A 19,853-nucleotide genomic window follows, 5' to 3' on the forward strand; every position below is an offset into this window, starting at 1 on the left:
CCTCACTGACATTCTTCACTTTGATAGCTTCTGTAAAGCCTCTGTAACACACACATGAAGTCAGAAACAGCTTTGTTGCATGTAAGAAGACTTTTATTAGACGGAGCGAAGCGAAGTCTCTAAGAAATCATACAAAGCTTTGAGGGAAGTTGCTTCATTTTGTCTGAAATGATTGGATGTCAATGTATTCCAAAATATGACTTTAAATCTCAATGATTTTATTGATGTAGAGGAGATTTTTGCATCTCTGATTGATCTAAATCCTGAAAATTCCCACTTTAATTGACACAGTGGAGACTTGATTTTAACACTATTTCACAATTGACTTGGATACCCCCATATTCTGAGCCCTAAATTACCTGCCCTCCTACAAACCTACCGCTCGATATCTAATCAATCCCTATGAGAATAAGCATCACCATCTAGCTACCCACCTACCTATCAATGCTAGCTTACTAGCTGCTATCTGCTTGCCTGCCTGCCTATCTCTCTACTGACCTGCTTGAATGAATGATATCCACTGATGATATCTGTGATGATATTGTTCAATAGCAACATAATGAATAATACGACTTCGCACTTTCGCTCCACCCTGCCCAGCTGCATGTTTCATGAATCTCTTGCTATAGAGTGTTGCGCCCGAGCTTTTCAACCCTTTGAAGAAATTAAAGATGCCTTCATCCCCTGGGATTTAGAGGTTCGTTTGCCCACCTCTTGACGGGGCCTGATAGGGGCAGGCTGCTCATAGTATAAAATAGTGATGTATTCTGAAAAACTTAATAATGATTCATGTGTAACTTTTCTGAAAATATTCTGAAGAGGTTACAATGATAGCAAAGTGAATTCATGGTTATTCAAAACCACCAATTTCCAACACTTAACTATTCACCCATCAAAATTACTTTTGTCCCCTTATCGATAGCGGGTCACGTGTGAGGCTTCAGTTTTAGGCAAAACGGGAGCTCTCTCTGCACCAGCGCGACGCCATCTTTGAAGCAACTAGAGGGGACGAACCACCCAATCCAATCCCTCCAACACAATCTTTCAACCTTAAACCACACGCCAAAGCATAGCTACAGGATCTCTGCAACAAATACTTATTGTTCTCATACGTGATCTGTGTGGCACTATGCGAAAATCCCAATTCTGACTTTCGATTCTTCTTTTGCCGCGCTAATTTCATTATGGCGGCGGACTTTGTGGGATATACCGTTCTGGTTACGCTCAAGTCACCACCAGACTCACAGGTTCAAGGGGTAGTCGCTGATGTTGCGGGACAGCGACTAACGCTTCAGCATGGTTAGCTGCATTCTCTCACATTATGTGATCAGTGCCTGTGCTGACGCAGATATAGCAACGCTACTATGGAGTGGGCAGCATATTCCGCTGTACCATATTGACGCTCCAGGCATCGCAGATCTAGAATTGTCTTCCCACCAAATACCGAACCCTCCCGCCGCCGCCAACTACGGAACCACAGCCCAACCGTCCTTCCATAATGGTGGCACGCTGCCTCCTTCACAACGCCCGTCGCAACTTCCGCAACGCAGGCAGGAAAATGCGGTTGAGACCGTGTCGATAGAATCCCGGCCTCAAGCGTTTGTTGATCCCGCGATACTAAGTTTCCAAAAACCCTCTAAAAATTCGTCAATTTCGACTACGAACATACATTTAAATACTGGCAAACGAGACGCCACTTCTCCAGTTATGATTGCCGATTCGGAGTCTTCCGCCCGCTCTGGCGCAAAGTCTATGGTTCCCACTGCCATAACTCCAACTGGCCCAAAACAAGCGGCGGTAGATGATGCAACAGCAACACTCAGCGAGCCATTTAACAACCTGAGTTTCAACGAAGGATCGACGGAGGATCAGGGTACACAAGTGGAACAGGCGGAGTCGAGTATTCCAGAAGGCCGTAGGGGTGCAGGGCCTCTGGAAGCGCCGCTCAAGTATACCGGAAAACGTAGTCGAAGGGGCGGAAGGAACAAGATGAATAAAGACGCAGCTGTGCAATCTTCCGGCGTTGACGCAATAACGGAAAACCCTACTGCCACGACAGGTTCGTCGAGACCCCCTGTTCCAGGGAAGGGTTGGCGTAAGACTGCGTTTGTTGAACCAGCCCGCGATCCGTCTCCACAAAAGCTTAATAATGGGCGAGCCAGGCGGTCTAAAGTAAGGAGCAAGAAATCATATGCTGAGGACCCGAGTGGATGGGCAACGGAGGACGCAACGGACATTCAGGAGATGGGAGATTTCGATTTCGCCAGTAATCTATCAAAGTTCGATAAGCGTCGTGTTTTCGACGAGATTCGCAATGATGATACTACCACTGGCGAAGAACGATTGGTCAGTTTCAACAGGAGAGTTCAAAGACCAGGGACGAACGATGGCAGAAATTTACACTACACGGAGAACGTCCTTGATGACAATCCATCGAACGATAAATGGAATAGTGAAGCAGGGGAAACGGACGACGATGAAGCCAGCGAAGAGCGTTTCAGTAGCGGAAGAAATTCCGCGAGAGCTAGGTCGAGAGTATCCGTATCTGCCCGTGCACAATCTCGAAAAGGGAGTACGATTCTCGGATCGACTCTTGTATCTTCTCAGATCAGCTCCTTATCTCGTGGCCAAATGACAGGTTCTCGTACCGAAAGTCCGCAACCACACAAGAGTTCGCCTTTAATAGGATCGGGCTCATCATCAACTGGTTCTTTGCTGCTGGCAGCAACAAAGCGGCCATGCCCCTGTGTCGGTCCACTTCAAATGATTGAGATAGAGCAGTTGGCCATTACGGAGCTTGGTTTGGGAGAAGACATAATTACGGAAAACGCTGGACGAGGCATTGCTGAGGCTGCAGTGTTTCAAGTCTCCAAACTTGCGATTTCATCCACCATATTAGTTTTAGCTGGGAATCACCGAACTGGCAGTCGTGCTATATGTGCCGCTCGACATTTCCGTAATCGGGGATATCGGGTAACGCTTTGTGTCCTCGGCCTGGATCGTGAAGATGAGTTCATGGATGGTGTACGGAAACAGATCGACATCTTCAAAAAGGTTACCGGAAGAGTCATGAGATGGGAAGAAATATCAACACGACTGACCTCTGGTGATTACGTTCCCGACCTTGTAATAGATGCCTTATTTGGTGTTCATATTGCTTTTGATGACCTACGAACTGACGACCAAGCGACTGCCTTTGAAATGATCTCGTGGGCTAATCGCAACAATGTTGAAATTTTGTCCGTGGATGTCCCATCGGGGCTCTCTGCTGTATCAGGTAAGATATTTTATAGCTGTTATATCTTAACGGCTCTCTAATCTGACACACTAACCCTTTCCTTTGCTTCAGGTGAAGCAACGCTCGTTCAAGGTTCTCGATTGAGTGTCAATTCAAAATTCATCGTTTGCCTAGGAGCACCCAAAACCGGACTTGTTCATGCGCTTGGGTCCGGCGAAGGACTAGCCTGGAACATCACAGTTGCAGATATTGGTATCAGCCAAGTTGTGTGGAAGAAATATGGTAGTCGACGGCGACATGGTGTTGACTTTGGGAATCAATGGATCGTCCCCCTCCGATTCCAAACGCCAACGCCCTGAATATTCTCCCTTTCCAAAGAAAAGCAACCTTAAAAATCGGCTGTTTCATGTGTATTATTTTCTTATGCCAATTGCGACCAATGGAGTCGCGATAAGGCTTTCTTCTTTGTCGCTGTGTACTATCCGAAGAAAAAGCAATTCTTTTCCTACAGCGTCCATTTATTGATACCATCTTTGTATCCCTTGGGTATTGGGTTGAGAAAGGTTTAGGGAAAGGCTTACTTTTCAGTCGTGTGTAATTATTAAATTAACGTTTCCCAGCCACTGCTATGCTCCATAAGCAACGCCGACTACTTAGATATACTCAATATCTGCCCTCCTCGCCCTCATTTATAACTAGGAAACACTTTACATACAGCGTTGCTTTGATTTTAGAAAAGTTTCCCGAAGAGGATTAGCGTCCGAAAGCTTAAACGCCCGCTGATGTAATTCTATTTCAGCCTGCAAGTCAAGCGCCGACAGTTTCTGCGACAGCAAGACATGCGATAGTTGTCGGCATAGGTCGATCATTAAGCATGGGAAAAGGTACGTAGCAGGCCTTTATTTCTCAAAATACATTCCGTGATACTAACTTGTTATCTTGCAGGAACTGATAAGCTCTACGTATGATTGAACCCAGGCTGTCAGCAGAAACGCAGGATTGCTTCAACACTAACAGATATTGAATATAAATAGATTACCCATTCAGAATGGGCATCCGAAGATGCATACTCCGCCAGCGCCGGTTCCGGGGTTCGATCGAAAGCGGGAACCGTACATTCTTCCTTTAAACGCCTCCCGTTCAACTTCTGCTCTCTCTCCCTACAGCCGTTCTCACATCCCGTTTGCACACTCTCCGGTACTCTATTCGACCTCACGAATATAATTCCTTGGATTAAGAAACATGGCACAAACCCCGTCGACGGCACCCCTCTCAGAAGCTCTGACCTAATTAAACTGAATTTTGCGAAAAATGACGAAGGCGAATATGTTGACCCCGTCACTTATAAAGCATTTACGGACAATACGCATATTGTGGCTTTGAAACCGTCAGGAAACGTTTTTGCGTGGGATACGTTGGACAAACTAAATGTCAAGGCAAAAATGTGGAGGGATTTGGTGACGGATGAAGAGTTTGAACGGAAGGATATCATCACGCTACAGGATCCGCAGAATATCCAGTCTCGAGATCTTAGTTCTTTTAAATTTCTAATAGACGGGGAAAGCGGTTTATCAGATGAGCAGTTGCGGGAACAAAGAAGTACCGTGAACATGAATGCTATGGGGAGCTCGGCGAGGATTTTGAAGGCAAAAGAGGCTGTATCGAAAGCACGCGCGGAACGCGAACAAAAAGCACACGCCACCGCTCTTGAAAAATCGAAAGGAAAGGATACCACAGTTTTGGGCAAAAATAGTTCCACGAAAGCCTCAATGAATCAAAACAGGAAACCAACGCCATACAACGCCGCAAAACATACAACAGGACTTGCAGCTGCTTCCTTTACCAGCACTGGTATCACCCCCCACACATCTGCTGACCTTGCTCTGCTCACCGATGAACAATACATGCTGCGTCGGGGCCGCGTTAACATCAAGGGATACGCGCGCATTAGCACGACGATGGGGGATCTCAACCTTGAACTCCATACAGAACATGCACCCAAGGCTGTTTGGAACTTCATTCAGCTAGCTAAGAAGGGATATTATAATGATGTCACCTTTCACCGAAACATTAAAGGCTTCATGATTCAAGGTGGTGATCCCACTGGTACTGGCAGAGGTGGTGAAAGTATCTGGGGGAAGAACTTTGAGGATGAGATCGAGGGACCGTTCAAACATGATGCCAGAGGGACGGTGAGCATGGCTAATAAAGGCAAAAATACGAATAGTAGTCAATTGTGAGTACAATATATTCCCTTCATCCAATTTCCCAGCTGTCGATCTCTATGCATGAACATATGTTTGAAGAATGTAAAAAAGCTATAAACCAGTGTTAACTCATAAAAACCAGTTTCATTGCCTACCGTGCCCTCCCCCATCTAAATCTCAAGCACACCATATTCGCTCGTCTAATCGACGACCCTTCACCATCATCTACAACCCTAAACGCCCTCGAAATTTCCCCAGTGGATTCCACCAACAAGCCCACCACGCCTATCCGTATCATCAACGTTACAATCTTTGTCGACCCTTTTGAGGAATTCCTAAGCCAGAAACGCGCAGAAGAGGAAGCGCAAACAGGCGCTGGCCCTGATCCTTCGAACGGTTCCCGTTCAAGAGACGGCCAAAGCGATGACCAACTAACCTGGACAGGCAAGCGGGTACGAACTGGAGGCGTGGCAAATAGCGCTGCATCCGCTGGTGGAAATATGGGTGTGGGGAGATATCTTAAAGCAGCTACTGCCGCCGCCGCCGCTCAAGAAAAGGCGAGTGAAGACGAAATTGCAGAACTTATCGACGAGGAGCCCGATCTTGAACATGCGAGAAAGAAATTCAAAGCTGCGAATGGAGGCGGTGGGTTCGGTAATTTCGATAGTTGGTGAGGCAAATTTCGTTCGCCATTTTTTATTCTATACGTTCCAGACCATGATGGGACGGCCGGGCCGGCACTTTTTATTTGTCTTGAAATGGATTATTCCCTTTTGTACTTTGTTTACACCAACATCACAGCGGCGTACAATTTTTCGCAGAGGAAAGCTATATGATGGAATTCTTTGGAGGATGGGAATCTAGGCGTTTAACAGGAATGTCTGGTTTATATATTCCAGGAAAGGGGGTTCAATGGAGTGATATTGAAAAGAAGAACTCTATCAAACCTTCAGCCGGTTGGAATAGTAGGCCACTCTATATAGGACTATAATTATCAGGCCAGGACGAATTGAGAGCATCACGAATTGTGAACTGGGAGCGATCACCACTCGAATCCAAAGTTAGATATCCGTGGATATTCTGGGCAAAGCAATATCGCTCACATTGGGATAATAAATCAATGCATTTTACCCAGGACCAATTCCGGCTGTTCAAACTCATTCATCGGATGATCCGCTAAAGGCCAAGCAAGAAACCTGCGGAAACTCGTCAACTTGCCTAACATCCAATTTAACAAATCGTTCACCAGAATCGCTTAATAGTATATCTAAAAAATGCTATGATTGGTTCTTAATAGGTAATCTCTTCACCGGCCTTTATTAAGAATCTCAGGGGTAGCAGCGGTGATTGTAGAGTGGAATTGTTAAGAAAGTGGGAAGAAACGGCATCTAAATTCTACCAAACGCATTGGGGATGATGTAAATGGGAAAACATATCATTCAATGGATATAAAGGGGGAATATGACAAACTCAAAATAAAACAGAAATAGTGAGTGAAAATCCTCAAGAATTGCTCTCCCAGATTTGTTTAACCTGTGATCAACCCGTTCCCAAGGAGTTCTCCTATTTCCTTAAGAAGGGGCTCTTCCGCAAGAGCACTCACTTTCTCTTTCTCTTTGACAATCCCCTGAGCTTCCATCACTCTACACAAATCCAGGACTTCTCCATCAATAGGAGCAAGATATACAAATAGGCCCAGCGATAATAGATGGCCATGGAGACTCTCAACACTCTCAATCTCCATCCTGATAGCTTCAAGAACCGACGCGACCAGTTCCACCTGGTCTGCCTCCGACAGCCGATCTGGCGCATTGCCCAGTCTCTCGTTGTGGTTAAACGCCGCAAGATTATACATAAAGGATGCGCCAGCTGCGCGCAGACTAACGTGTTGGGCAAGGAGGGAGAACGTGGCAATTTTTATGCATGTCTCGCGAAGGATGCTGTGGGATACTATTTGATCTAGATATAGGGGCGATGTGAAGAGGTTGCAAGCCAGCTGCGTCATCACGAGTTGTTGGCTGTAAGGGTAACTGGACAGATCGCTGGTTCCTCCAAGCAAAGTCAACAGAGAGTGGTGCGCGTCTTCCTCTGCGAAGAAACCACTGACGCGGGGGTCAGAAAATGCAGCGCGAACTAAATCGATTACCGCAAAATGAACGCCTTGCGGGAGGGAAAGGAATTTCGATTTGATGAAGTCTTGCAGTAATGAGAGGTTTGGGAGCGCAGGGACTGCTGGTCCACCGCTATCTCTTGACTTGATGAACTTGACCAAGTCCTGAAGGGAGGGTTCGTCACCTGCTGAGCCGAGTTTTTGGGTCAATTTATCTAGTGGGGGAGTCTTCTTGTAAAGCACGTAGGAGCCAACGGGGCGTTCTAGATTTGGTAGCCTCAGTCGTCTATGCGGATGAGGCGGCCAAGCCATGTCAATAAGAAGTCGGACATTTCCACGTAGTTCGCCTTCGTTTGCTCCACTCCATTCGTTTTCCTTCTTCCCTTTTAGAAAGGTCATGAAAGTTGGAGTCGCCCTGATACCGTATTTTGCGGAGACATCGAAAGCACGAGATATATCCACCTTGATAAGAATAGCTTTATTACCGGCTTCTTCGGCAAGTTCGTCGTACACTGGATACATTACTTTGCAAGGCGGACATGTTGCAGATGTGAAAAAGATCACTGCGCACGAGGAGTTTGCAGAGGCTAGGAGCTCCTCTACTTCTCGACTGGTTGTCACGTTACGAACATATCCTTCCTGGACAGGGTGCGAAGGTTTGGGATACCCAGCAATCGGCCTTGTAACCCCATTTGCTCCAGCGGTGGGAGGCTGGATTGCGGCAACAGGGTGAGGTCTCTCTGGGCCTTGAGTTGCTCCGCGAAGCATACCATCAATATATGGTCTCATCATTTGGCCAAATGGTGTGCTAAGAAAGGTCTCAGGGAGATTTCTGATATGGTCAGGGATACCCTTTCCAACTAGAAATGTGGCGAGATCATGCGTAAAATTATTACAGTTGCGGAGGAAAAGATCGTATGACTAGTGTGCATTTCGATATAAGCGTTCGCCGTGCCTCAGATTGATTCGTGATGCATGTAATTCAATTCAGATAGTATGGAGGGGCAAAGTGGGGAGCGCACATACGTCCTCCGTGTAAACTGCCGCCAAAGATTCCATGTACTCAACTATCACTTCAATCGGAAGCTGAGAGGTGCCCATGTGGATCCGCTCAATGGGCTCCCCATGATGGGTTGTTCCAGGGGCCGCTTGTTGAATCCCTCTACCGAAGAAGTATTCCACCCCCCCGAATACTAGTGAAGTGTGATAAATCGCATCTATCTGGGTACCAGTTATAGCAAATGAAAGCTATCGCGGGTCATTAGTTGCTGGATATGAGAACTAGAGATGGTGCTCGGGTATACGGACTTGTCGAGCGAGGCCCTGGTTCATTTCTCGTCAGATGATGCTATAACAAACCAATGGTTGGGGGTATAACCCACCTTGGAGATATCATAAATGCACAGCACAACGTCCATCTTCTCTCGAGGTAGGGCAATGCGATTGTATCCCGCAGTGCCAGCAGGAGAAGTGGTTTCAGGTGAATAGTAGTGGAGCAGTCCGGGTTTGGGACGATGATGTTTTAATTATATCCGGCGTGAAAGAGCTCAATAGCATTTCAAGAGCAAAGAATGGATATGTCTTCTTTGCATATATGCAATATTTGAATATCCCAGGCTACCATCTTGCATGCGTCAACGTGCAAGCTCAGGGAACGATGAGGGATTACAATTATCAATGCGTCCTGCGCCAAGCCCGACGTCACCACCAGCCGCAAAAAGCTCCGGAGCTTGCAGGAAATATAGCCAGCTCCGTCGTCTCCTTAACGCCATATTTCCCGTTGCGATTTTGATATATTGAATATGGTAAGTTATCAACAATCAGTATATTGATATCCTGTGTTATGTTAACCCCTAACTAACTAACTAACCAAAAACAACCAACCACCACAGCCACCAAAACGATCCTCCACGGGTCCTAAAGAGAAGCGAACACGCCAGTCTAAACTCGCCAAAGAGAACGGTATAACCGGCGATGAAGAAGCGGAAATCAAAGAAGCGTTCCATCTCTTCTCTACAAAAAGCGACGACTATCCTTCAGAGAAGGAAGGCGTAATTAAAACCCAAGATGTTCGGCACGCGATGATGTATGCATATATTCACGGACACTGCCCCACACTTCTCCCATTCAGCCCACCATTACTTATGCAGTGCAATAAGCCTTCCTAACTCATAAAAATCAAAATACACCCAGAGCCCTCGGCATCTCACCCACAGACCAAAAAGAACTAGCCTCCATCCTCTCTGCGGTCGACCCCACCGCCACCGGCTTTGTCCCGTACGAACCATTCCTCTCCGTCTGCGCATTGAAGCTGCACTCTCGCGACGAAGACGCCATCTTTGCTGAAGTCGAGCATGCGTATAAACTGTTCACGCGCGGGACCGCGGGGCCCATATCTGTGGCACATTTAAGGAGGGTGGCGAGGGATTTGAAGGAGGATGTTAGTGAGGAGCTGTTGAGGGACATGGTGAGAGAGGCCAACGGTGGGGATGGATTGCATGCCGGTGTCTCGTTGGAGCAGTTTAGGGAGGTCATGGTGAGGGCGGGGGTGTTTTGAGGACGTGATAGGGATCGGGAAGGGGGTTGGCGTTGGGATTCTTTTCCTTGGTGGTTTCTTCCATTTGAACCGTGTGTTCTTAAGATGTTCCCCAGCAAAGGCGTTCAGGATGATATCAATGATATTTGGATTGCACAGAAAACGGCCATAAATAGGGTAATTAGCAATATATGAATTAGCTGGTAGGTAGGGCATACAAGGACATTGTACAGGACAACTCTACCCACCCTCTGCAAAACCAACATAACCGTCGTGGTTCATGCAATGTAAAGTAAGAACTCAACTGGCACATATCTAGCTGGGACCATCCATTTCACCTCCATCCAGCTAGAAATCCTCCCAAAAAGTAGGAAAAGAAGACAAAGAAAAACAGACGAGAAACAAGAATCAAGACGCCGAATCAATGGCCGTAAGCAAATGAACATGACGAGTCCGACTTCTATTCCATCCCATGGTATTTGAAACGTATGCAAAAAAAACAAAAAGAAGCGGGCGGGGCAGAGAAAGAATGAATGAATGAAAAAAAAAAGGAGGGAAATGTACATTGGAAAGTCTAGCGGGATACACCAGCACCATTCCCGTCTCCCCCAATACAGTACAAACCATAATAATCAAAGCTCCATTTAACCATCGGAACCGAAGGCCCCTTGCCAGTTATCAAGACATACATACAACGCCGAGTAATAAAATAGAACACCAAAATGGGGTTTGCTTGTTCATGATTCATTACAATGCCTTGACCATTGAAGGGCCAGTGTCCACGTTGGAATGGGTCACCTGGTTACCTTCAAATGGTGTCGCGGCCGTCTTCATAGTTGGGGCAGGCTGAATTTTATCAGCCACAACAGAGTGGTTTTCATTGGAAAATGACGAGGAGGTCGATGTATCAGAGAGGTCAGAATCCTGCGAATAATGGCCAGTCACAGAGCCAGTTGATGTTCCAGAAGACTCCGGTCGAATTTCCGTTTTATCCGTCTTATCAAGTTCAACGTCACCCGTGCGTAGGATTCCACCTGCTTCTCCTTGAGAATTGAACGAAATTTCCTTGAGGGAGATGTCTTCTTGCCCAGGTTGTTTCTCATCCACAGATCCAGTTGGTGCATAACGCGGTTGCTCGACACACTCGTAAAACAACATGAATACACCGCCCTGAGAAAGAACATTTTTCTCACTAACTAGACTGACATCTTCATCACTGAGCCTGAACCAGCGCTCTGCGACCTCCTTCTCCCCGTCCGCATCTATGACAGCTTGTGGAACAGTAGCCGGGAATGACTTGACTGAATACTTTCTATAACAAATGTAGTGTCCATTCTCATGTCGCCCGTAATGAGTTATCACAGCCCGCAGCTCGTAGCGTCTGTGGGGAATATTTGTGTTGGTTCCAGGGCGAGAAAGCATGGATTTTGAAGGATCCATGCACCAAGATTCTGTCTCATCGTTTTTCCCCGCCGATTTAGACCCCAAACACCATTCATCAAGATCTAAAATCCTCGGGAACCTTACATCAGCATAGTTCTTTCTGAGTATGCCCGTTATTTCGTCGAATACACTCCGGTTCACGTGGATAACAAGGGACTTTGGTGCTCTTGCAATGACTGCTTGTCTTGATTTGGTGGACGAAACACGATTCCGCGCGGGAATATGGCACTTCTCAGATAATGTCTTTTCAGAGAAGTCATCATTCTCAAGAGCTTTCTGGACAACCTTTAATCTTGTTTCCGCGGAACTTCGTAAAGCTTCCGTCAACCGAGGTGTGCTGGCTCCCTCTTCGAGCTCCGCATCCGAATCAATCTGTTGCAACAGCTGCCCCAGCTGACCTTCAGTTCGTAGAAGTGTACATTTAGCGCATTCAACACCCTCAATAGCCTCCAAAGTGGTATATTCGTCCAAGCATTCTCGAATATCGTACTCCCAGTTAGAGCCCAGGGACACTGTCAGACAGTTAAAGGGAATAACGGAAAGTCCTTCTGTCCATCCACATCTCATACATCCAACGCGTTGAGCAAGGAGACCCTCAAGCGGGTTGAGGAGAGTACTGCGTTTGTACTCTCCATCCCTAGGGGGCTTGTGTTCATCGTTGATCTGTCTTGTTTCATATGCTGGAACGGGACCACCCCTGTGGTTATTGCGCTCCGCATCAACAAATCTAAGTCCCACATCACTTGTTAAACCTTTAGAAGCACGGCGAATTTCTTTGTCTACCTGGTCAATCACTTTCGAAAAGTATTCTTGCGCATCTTGTTGTTGCCAACTGCTCATTGACTTCAGTTCCGGAGGCGTCCATAGCTTTCGACCCCCATATGAGGGGCTATTCAGTTTGTCGATGATTTCTTTTAGCGCAAGATGAGTATAAAAGGGATCACGGTCCCCTAACTCGCGAAGATTTTCTTCCAAAAACTTATCCAATGCACGAAGCGAAGCGAATCCCTGGATTATGCTATTTTGATAGCACGAGTTATCCCAATTGCCAAGTCCTGGAGGGCAAGCTTCCTTGAGGCCCAAAAAGGCTTGCCCGATTCCCGAGAGGCTCCTTCCCCGCGGAAGTGTTGTGAGCAACGAATTCGCATCCAAACCCAGGATCCTCTGCATTGCAACGCTTTTTGCGGAGTGTAGAGCTTCACGTGTCAACGAGGTTGCGGCCAACTCAGTATCCTCGTCAAAAGCTGCTCCCTTATCTAAAGCAAAAATAATGCGTGATGGAGTAATGAAGACGATGATGTTCCAAACAGTTTGGAGGAGGGTGGAAACAATGAGGTCAAGGTACTTGAAAATATAGTAGCCCAAAAGCAAGGACACTCCAAAGCACACTATCTTCGTTTGGGCAGGTATCCATTCGCCGAAGCGGTCATCGCGATAGTTATCCTGCAACGGGCTAGTGTAAAGGTGATGGTGATGATTGTGAGAGGAGAAATCCGAGGTGCCGGGCATATTTCGTGAGCAAGTCAAGAAGCAGGCACAAGAGGCTAGCTCTCGGAGGCATCGGGGCTTGTCAGGGTGATCGATCAGAGAAGTCCCTAGCTATCCGCATGTTCAGGGTTGTACTGTAAATGGATAGCAACGGTCTTGTGAATCTCTGGTGTGTGCGGAGTATCGAGAACTCAGGAGCTTGATATTGATGTTAAAGGTATCCAGGATGGTCGAGGGATTCTGGCCACAGATGGGCAAGATCCCGCTAGCTCTATTTTGGACTAGTGGAATCTGCCCACCTTGTCGCTTTCCCCGCTAGGAATTTTCAAAATGTCCAACTCCAAGAGTCCTGGACAGCAAAGAAATTTCCTCCTAGTGATAGTTGTGTGATTCAATGTAACAAATCATACCCCCCACATCCGCGCAGTCATGGCAAAGACCGCGAAAGTGAAGGCAAAAGTTTCCTGTACGTATTATTACCCTACGCAATCTATATTTGCAACCACACATTCTCACCGATGAAATCCAATTTTTGAAGCGAAATCCATGCATTCAAGAGCGGCAAAGCGAGCCGTGTCTCCGACAAATGAATCATTATTGAAGTTCGTTCCCAGGACAGAGCCGATCCCGACAGTCAAGCCACATATCCTATCTGCAAAGCATAATGCCGGTATTACGAAAAAGTCCAAATCCAAGCAGATCACCCGTGCCCAGCGGAAGCGGCAAGAAAAAGGCCTGGAACGTGCGGAATTGATTATGGATAGAACAGAAAAGAAAATGGCCAAAAGCATGGGCAAGGCAAAGGTTGTCAAAGAGCGAAGAGTGAGGATATTTCTTCCCTTTCCTGTCCTATTCTATTATTTGGTGGTCAATAAAACTAATGGACATCCAGTCCACGTGGGATGACATGAATCGTAAAGCTCTTGCTGTACCTGGCAAAGTGGTCTCAGGAGGGGATGTGGACGGTGCTGAGGCTATGGACGAAGACGCTGAACCGAATGAGGCGCGTACACCACCAGTAACGACGATTTCTCAGTCTTCGGTGCAATCACAACAGGCAACACCTCTCCAAAAGTTTGAATTTGAGGAAGATGGAGAAATCACTTGAACAGGAATCTACATACTATGGTATCTAGCATATCGAATAAAGAGAATTAAAAGACGTGGAAAAATGAAAGAAGAGTACGGCATCCGACCGAGCGGGCCCATTTCTATTTCTTTGGCCTCAACTGGTTGATCATTCGGTCGATCTCACCCACCGCTGAACCGGATGCTTTCTTTCTGAGCAATTCCAGGCTGTTGACGTCATTGGCCTTGAGGGCTTCTTCACCAGCCTTGACAACCATTCCGCACTTCACCCACATTTCGATTCTCTCTGCTATCGACAAACTGGTGCATTTGGGGATAAATATTGAGGCGATCTTGGTATTTCCGGCGCTTAGAATTTCATTGTAAAATGGCTAGGGTGACCTGCGTTAGCATTGACTCCGACATATAGATATTAACGAATGAATGAATATAGAACCATGAACAAGAACATGAAAACAGGGGAACAAGGCATGCAAAATTTACCTCCCATCCAATTGGAGACTTTTTGGGCTTGGCAAGTTCCTCAAGCTCACCCCAATCTCGTTTGGCTACCAAAGCCCTCAATCTCACCCACCAGAACGTCTTCTCTGGTACTTTGAATTCACTCTGGATTTTGTTGGCGCGTTTCCCATACCCAGATTTTATTAGCCTGTACATGGTTTCATTTATACTCAGGCCAACAAATTCACTGCTGCCATCCCCAATATCCTTGTCCAGTCCATCTTGGATTTTCAACAGTTGCGCAGCTTCCGTCAATGACTTCTGATGGGATTGCGCGCTCGCATCCTTGGAATCGACCAATAATTTAGACGCTAATCGTAGCTTATCTGCCATAGCTTGTGGGTCAGATTGAGCGATTGCATCTCTCAAAAGTAGATTAGACCCATCAACCGGGCGATCATCCTGGTAATACAAGTCTTTGAGTAATTCCACATCTTGAGATCTTGCAGATGTCTCCACGAGCGCGGAGGCAACTGGGCGAGAATTGATGGTCCGGAAAAAGCTTGCGAGTGGAAGTTTCCGTTTAAGCTGTAACAGGACGAAATATATTAGATCCGTATCGCCACTTTCTAGGGCCTTGTCCAAAGCGAGATTATCTTCTTCCATCTTCAAGAGCAGAGGCACCTGCCTTCCCGCACGTGGCTCGAAATTAAGTAGCTGGGTGGCCAAATGTCCTCGACCTTCGTCATAGGCTGATTGTGCTATTGATTCAAATGATATTCCTCGCTTCCCCTGAAGTTTCTCTGCCACCAAATGGCAAATAGTATCATCATCTTCCGCGGAAGTCTTGACCTTTTGACTGGCCCAGTGGACATATATTTTATCTGTCGGGAGGCGGAGATATTCGGAAACGCGGATTGCAAGAAGATATTCGTGGCGATGGATCAGTCGATCAATCAACTTGTCCGGGGTCAGGCGGAGATATTGTTCATATGAGATAGGGATACCGATCCGGTAGTCACGGACGGCATTGAGCACACGTAGACGCTCGCACATATCGACAAAGTCATCACTATTATAAAGATCAATTACTGACTTTCCGAACGATGCCGCTTTAAGAAGTTGCTTTTGCCAATGGGTATTAAATTCGTGGCCCGCTGCCTTTACACAGGTATCGACTGCTTCGAGAAGCTTAGTGCGGATGTGCTGGATGTTCTCGTCGGCCTTCGGGGATTTCCTTTCAAGTAGGCCAACTGAATCGAGGAGAATTGAGGCAGGAGACGTTGAACCTAACTTGAACACTTCTTCCGTAACATCTATGGATAAAATTAGCAGCTAATCGCCTTCTGTAATGTACCATAGGAACATACCCGGAACCTTGTGAAGAAATTCACAGGCATCATTAGTGAGCAATCTCACGCCGTCAAAATCTGGAATTACATGGACACGGCCATCGTAGAAATACCTCAACAGATGTCAGCTGTATAAGTCGCGTTAAAAAAAGGAAAGAAAGAAACGGAACGCCAACCTCACTGCAGCGCCGTTAGGGCCGACCATGTGGACTTCATCCTCCCAAGAGAGCACAACAGAATCATTGCCACACCACACCACGTTGTTTGGGGGCGTTCTCGCCCCAGAGTGATATTCACTGAGCTTGTTTTGGAAGTCGCTACTTATAACCCAGACTTTGCCATCGCAAGTATACAAGGCAACAAATCGCCCATTGGGGGATACACTGACATGTTTAAAGGGGCCGTTTTGCAACATACGGTCCTCAGCATCTGTTGCGTCTACAACGCAGATCGTCTGATCCACCGCAAGGAGAACCTCGACTGAACGCGAGAGCGTGTAATTGGGAGGAATCAATGACCATGAGGAAATTTCCCCTTCAGGGGTTGATGCGAGCAATTTAGGCCGTGGCTCATCATAGCGAGAGACAGCAATGAACTGATTGTTATTCAAGAGAGCAACGAAGCCGTCCGACCAAAAACGGCAGGATTTCACTCCGTGTTCTTCTGCCACCTAAGTTAAAAATTAGCAAAAGTCACAGATAGGGCTGGCTTGACACATGCCATACAGTTCCTAGAGAAAACGGCACAAAGTCCGCATGTAGACCATAGTAACATCGCACGGTGCCATCTTGGGTTACTACAAGTAGCTTCTCATCGTCCGACCAGCCCAAGCCTCGGATTGACCCATGTTCCCACTAACACCAGATATTAGTATAGATAGCTCAAACCGGATAGATAAGTAGCATGTTATAGCAAACATTAATTTGACTGATTCGTTTGCCAGAGCAGGAATAAATATCAATAGATGACTTTGCTGTCTCTGCATCCCTATATCTTTGGAGTTTGCTTTCATCGCGGTAAAGAGCTGCGGGCGTTATTAGAATTAGAACAAGAAATATAATCAAGCTATGAAATTTGTGGAAGTAAATTTACCTATAGCACCTCCATACGGAGCTCCAGCAACAATGAAATTTTCCAACTCGAGCTCCTCGTCAAAGACAGCATCGTATATTCGGACCTTTCGATAGAATTGGTCTCCCACTCGCTCCCAGTCAGCCAGAGGGTTTGTTGGAGCCATATGAATTCCAACGCTGGCGTCAAATGATGAACAGTTTTGTCATTTCAAAGAATGTCTCTTATATCCGAATATTAAGATTGGGGTTTAATGTTTAATTATAACATAGCATGTCGTATATCTGGTTGCATATAAGTAGTACAAGGCACCCGGACATGGAGATTATCGAGCTTTCCCATTTTGGTACGCATTACATAACTGATGATACGGCAGAATACCCCCGTAAAGTAATCCGCCCTACCAGAGGATGTAAGTTACGATACTACTAATACAGGTGACATGTGACTGCCCACGATGCCACCTGCAACCAACCAACCAACCAAGCGAGATGGATGCTCTCGTCCGATGTTGACAGCATGTTGTTTGTTTGAAATTAACGCCTTAGGGATTAGTCCTTTTATGCAATGGAATATTCTAGCCTTCATGATAGAATAGAAGACCTGTCCGATATTGAAGCGGTCGTGCTTCTCTGTCTCGTGGCCCGCCAGCATTGCATCATTGACACTGAAAGGGAGGTCTTGGATGATTTAGAAAATGAACTGATTTTGGTATTCTAAGAGTCCTCTAAAATTAAATATGTATGCCATAAGCTGAACTGACACCCTGGTAGATTGCTGAAAATATCTTTGGCCTTTCCCACGCCACCTTGGATTGCTCCCCCAGCATGACCGTGGAGGGGTTCAGTAATGCTGTCCTGGCTCCTGATGCTGAGAGACAAGGCTATGACAGACTCTCGCCATTTGCCGCTAGTGGCGAAGGGGGAAGGGTAAGGTCTTTCTTTCTTTTTCATTTTTGAGCATTCGTGCCTGTTCAGGGATCGTTATGGAAACGGGTTTTCATCGCTATGCTGATGAATTACATGACTAACGTTATTGTAGAGCGTTGATCGACTGTCATTTGGAGGTGGAAGATCTAGCTCGCGGGTGCGAGCAAGCGTGCTTGATGACCGCAAGGTGGTCAATGTCGTCATTGCCAAAAATTTTGACCAGGCTCCGGATCACATTCAACTACTAACACTCGATGTAAGTTGATATTTTAGTCTTCCTCAGAAAAGGATACGGGCCACTAAATGAAGCACAAACCTAGCTCATTCGAACCAAACGGATCTATACGCGGACGTCTTTCCACAGCGTGCCGATGACCTTTCTTTTTATTCCACTTATTGAATCCAAGCCGCAAGGACTCTCCTCCTCGTTGAATCTCCATTTGGTAAGTCTATTTTATTTTGATCTGAACCTTTTTTTTTAATATAACAGGTGCTAAATCAAGGACCTAGAATGACCACATTTTCATGTCGTATTACCATGATCCCCAGAATGGGTTGATGAATCTTGAAGAAAGTAGTGGGTGGTTGTCTGATGATCAAGGGTCGATATCCTCTGTCATTCGAAAGCCCAGTCTAGTGCTATCCAAAGAGCCTAATGAGCCCTATTTAATTCGCGAAGAGGTATGGCGCCTCATGTTGCCTTTTTCATTCAGGCTCCTCATATTTGCATTGCGCTAAAAAATATCTCCAGCATATCAATGCGCTACGGGAACTTAGCGATAATGTGACGTTTTCTGCGGAGATAAGCAGCTACCTTCAAGATATTATCATTGCTCTCCGGATGAATCGGGGAGTGGCTGGTGGCCTGACTCCTATCTCCACTCGCCATTTCCAACTTCTTGCCCGGTTAGTTCAGCCGCTATTCAGCTATTTCAAATACAACCACTCATTCGCCTACCAGATGTCTCGCACCCTTACAACGAGTGGATTATGTTTTCCCGTCCTTAGTAGCGCTTGCTGCTAGGAGAGTTTATCGCCATCGCATTTCCATAACCGACCCAGCGAATGATCGAAGTCTGATGTATGGAAGTACGCTGAAAGCTGTTGATTTAATATTGGCGGATGCTTCCCCGGAATCGATCATCGAGCAGGTCTTGGAGGGTGTCGAAGCACCTTTATGAATCGCCGCCGGTTAGCCTTTATGGCAATTCCCTAATCCCGTCAGAACAGGTTATATCCAGTTATAGAGACGAGAGGGAAGCTAAGTCAGGGGTCGCAATAGATGTGTGATGGGTGGTTATGAATACAGTATTTCCGGCATTCCCCTTATCCCTTCTAGCAACTCAAAATTAATTCAGCAGTCATAACAACAGATTCGGTATGTGAGTTCGTTACTTCCTTTCAGGATCCTTCACTCAGTTCACCCGAAATTTATTCCATTAGGTTAAGTCAGGGTAAAATTCTTGGGTTTGGAGTTCTAACGCTAGGTTCATTTATTGATACGTTTGGCTTTTCTAGCTCCATCATGCCACCCCAAGCGAAGTTCTTATATTTTAGATATCATTGCCTTTGTGGCGTGATGGGTATCGTTCGAATTGTTTGATACCTTGAAACCACACTCGTCAATGTATTGAAGAGGAGACTTTCGAGGAACGTCTCAACATCGCCTACATGCATTTTATATGATATCTGGGCACTTTATTATTTGATACCCCTTTCCAATGCCCAAGCGACAAAGGAGTCCGCATGCTAAGGTCTCTAAGTGCTTGGGTTTCTTCTATCCTTCTACGAATTACTCTATTCGTGACTCTCCAAAAGAAAGCCGTCCTTTAAGGTTGCGGAGGGCATTAGTGTAAGAATGAATACACAACTAGTGTGTTGGGTATTTATTTAACCTAGACGTTGAATTTAATTTCACTGAGTTAGAAGGAAGCTCTCGGAGTAATAAT

General features: G+C 46.2%; 8 protein-coding genes across 8 annotated transcripts; 5 read left to right on the top strand and 3 right to left on the bottom strand.

The window, feature by feature from the left end:
- Positions 1–1,184: 1,184 nt before the first annotated feature.
- Positions 1,185–3,597, top strand: HCBG_01575 (YjeF_N domain-containing protein; the record flags this gene model as incomplete). The annotated part of the gene is made up of 3 exons (XM_045428624.1): positions 1,185–1,299; positions 1,355–3,277; positions 3,350–3,597. 3 exons carry the CDS (start codon positions 1,185–1,187, stop codon positions 3,595–3,597), a joined length of 2,286 nt encoding a protein of 761 aa, XP_045290410.1.
- Positions 3,598–4,098: 501 nt separating this feature from the next.
- On the top strand, positions 4,099–6,119 carry HCBG_01576 (peptidyl-prolyl cis-trans isomerase cyp8; the record flags this gene model as incomplete). Its single annotated transcript, XM_045428625.1, has 4 exons — positions 4,099–4,122; positions 4,184–4,200; positions 4,273–5,474; positions 5,588–6,119. 4 exons carry the CDS (start codon positions 4,113–4,115, stop codon positions 6,117–6,119), a joined length of 1,761 nt encoding a protein of 586 aa, XP_045290411.1.
- An 854-nt stretch (positions 6,120–6,973) lies between these two features.
- HCBG_01577 (uncharacterized protein) lies at positions 6,974–9,134 on the bottom strand (the record flags this gene model as incomplete). The annotated part of the gene is made up of 4 exons (XM_045428626.1): positions 6,974–8,476; positions 8,582–8,803; positions 8,864–8,878; positions 8,938–9,134. 4 exons carry the CDS (start codon positions 8,971–8,973, stop codon positions 6,974–6,976), a joined length of 1,776 nt encoding a protein of 591 aa, XP_045290412.1.
- A 223-nt stretch (positions 9,135–9,357) lies between these two features.
- HCBG_01578 (EF hand superfamily Ca2+-modulated protein) lies at positions 9,358–10,112 on the top strand (the record flags this gene model as incomplete). The annotated part of the gene is made up of 3 exons (XM_045428627.1): positions 9,358–9,378; positions 9,448–9,641; positions 9,749–10,112. The coding sequence occupies 3 exons, from the start codon at positions 9,358–9,360 to the stop codon at positions 10,110–10,112; spliced, it is 579 nt and encodes a 192-aa protein (XP_045290413.1).
- A 514-nt stretch (positions 10,113–10,626) lies between these two features.
- Positions 10,627–13,043, bottom strand: HCBG_01579 (ubiquitin-specific protease UBP1; the record flags this gene model as incomplete). The annotated part of the gene is made up of 1 exon (XM_045428628.1): positions 10,627–13,043. One exon carries the CDS (start codon positions 13,041–13,043, stop codon positions 10,839–10,841), a length of 2,205 nt encoding a protein of 734 aa, XP_045290414.1.
- Positions 13,044–13,451: 408 nt separating this feature from the next.
- HCBG_01580 (uncharacterized protein) lies at positions 13,452–14,130 on the top strand (the record flags this gene model as incomplete). The annotated part of the gene is made up of 3 exons (XM_045428629.1): positions 13,452–13,488; positions 13,561–13,844; positions 13,915–14,130. 3 exons carry the CDS (start codon positions 13,452–13,454, stop codon positions 14,128–14,130), a joined length of 537 nt encoding a protein of 178 aa, XP_045290415.1.
- Positions 14,124–17,141, bottom strand: HCBG_01581 (vacuolar sorting-associated protein; the record flags this gene model as incomplete). The annotated part of the gene is made up of 7 exons (XM_045428630.1): positions 14,124–14,482; positions 14,595–15,868; positions 15,923–16,017; positions 16,081–16,574; positions 16,630–16,758; positions 16,822–16,928; positions 16,997–17,141. The coding sequence occupies 7 exons, from the start codon at positions 17,139–17,141 to the stop codon at positions 14,234–14,236; spliced, it is 2,493 nt and encodes an 830-aa protein (XP_045290416.1).
- A 107-nt stretch (positions 17,142–17,248) lies between these two features.
- HCBG_01582 (uncharacterized protein) lies at positions 17,249–19,847 on the top strand (the record flags this gene model as incomplete). The annotated part of the gene is made up of 8 exons (XM_045428631.1): positions 17,249–17,387; positions 17,577–17,686; positions 17,749–17,904; positions 18,017–18,160; positions 18,225–18,347; positions 18,656–18,810; positions 18,866–19,282; positions 19,423–19,847. The coding sequence occupies 7 exons, from the start codon at positions 17,249–17,251 to the stop codon at positions 19,083–19,085; spliced, it is 1,047 nt and encodes a 348-aa protein (XP_045290417.1).
- Positions 19,848–19,853: the final 6 nt, after the last annotated feature.

This window comes from Histoplasma capsulatum (assembly GCF_000150115.1).
Source record: "Histoplasma capsulatum G186AR genomic scaffold supercont2.2, whole genome shotgun sequence".
Lineage (NCBI taxonomy): Eukaryota > Fungi > Ascomycota > Eurotiomycetes > Onygenales > Ajellomycetaceae > Histoplasma > Histoplasma capsulatum.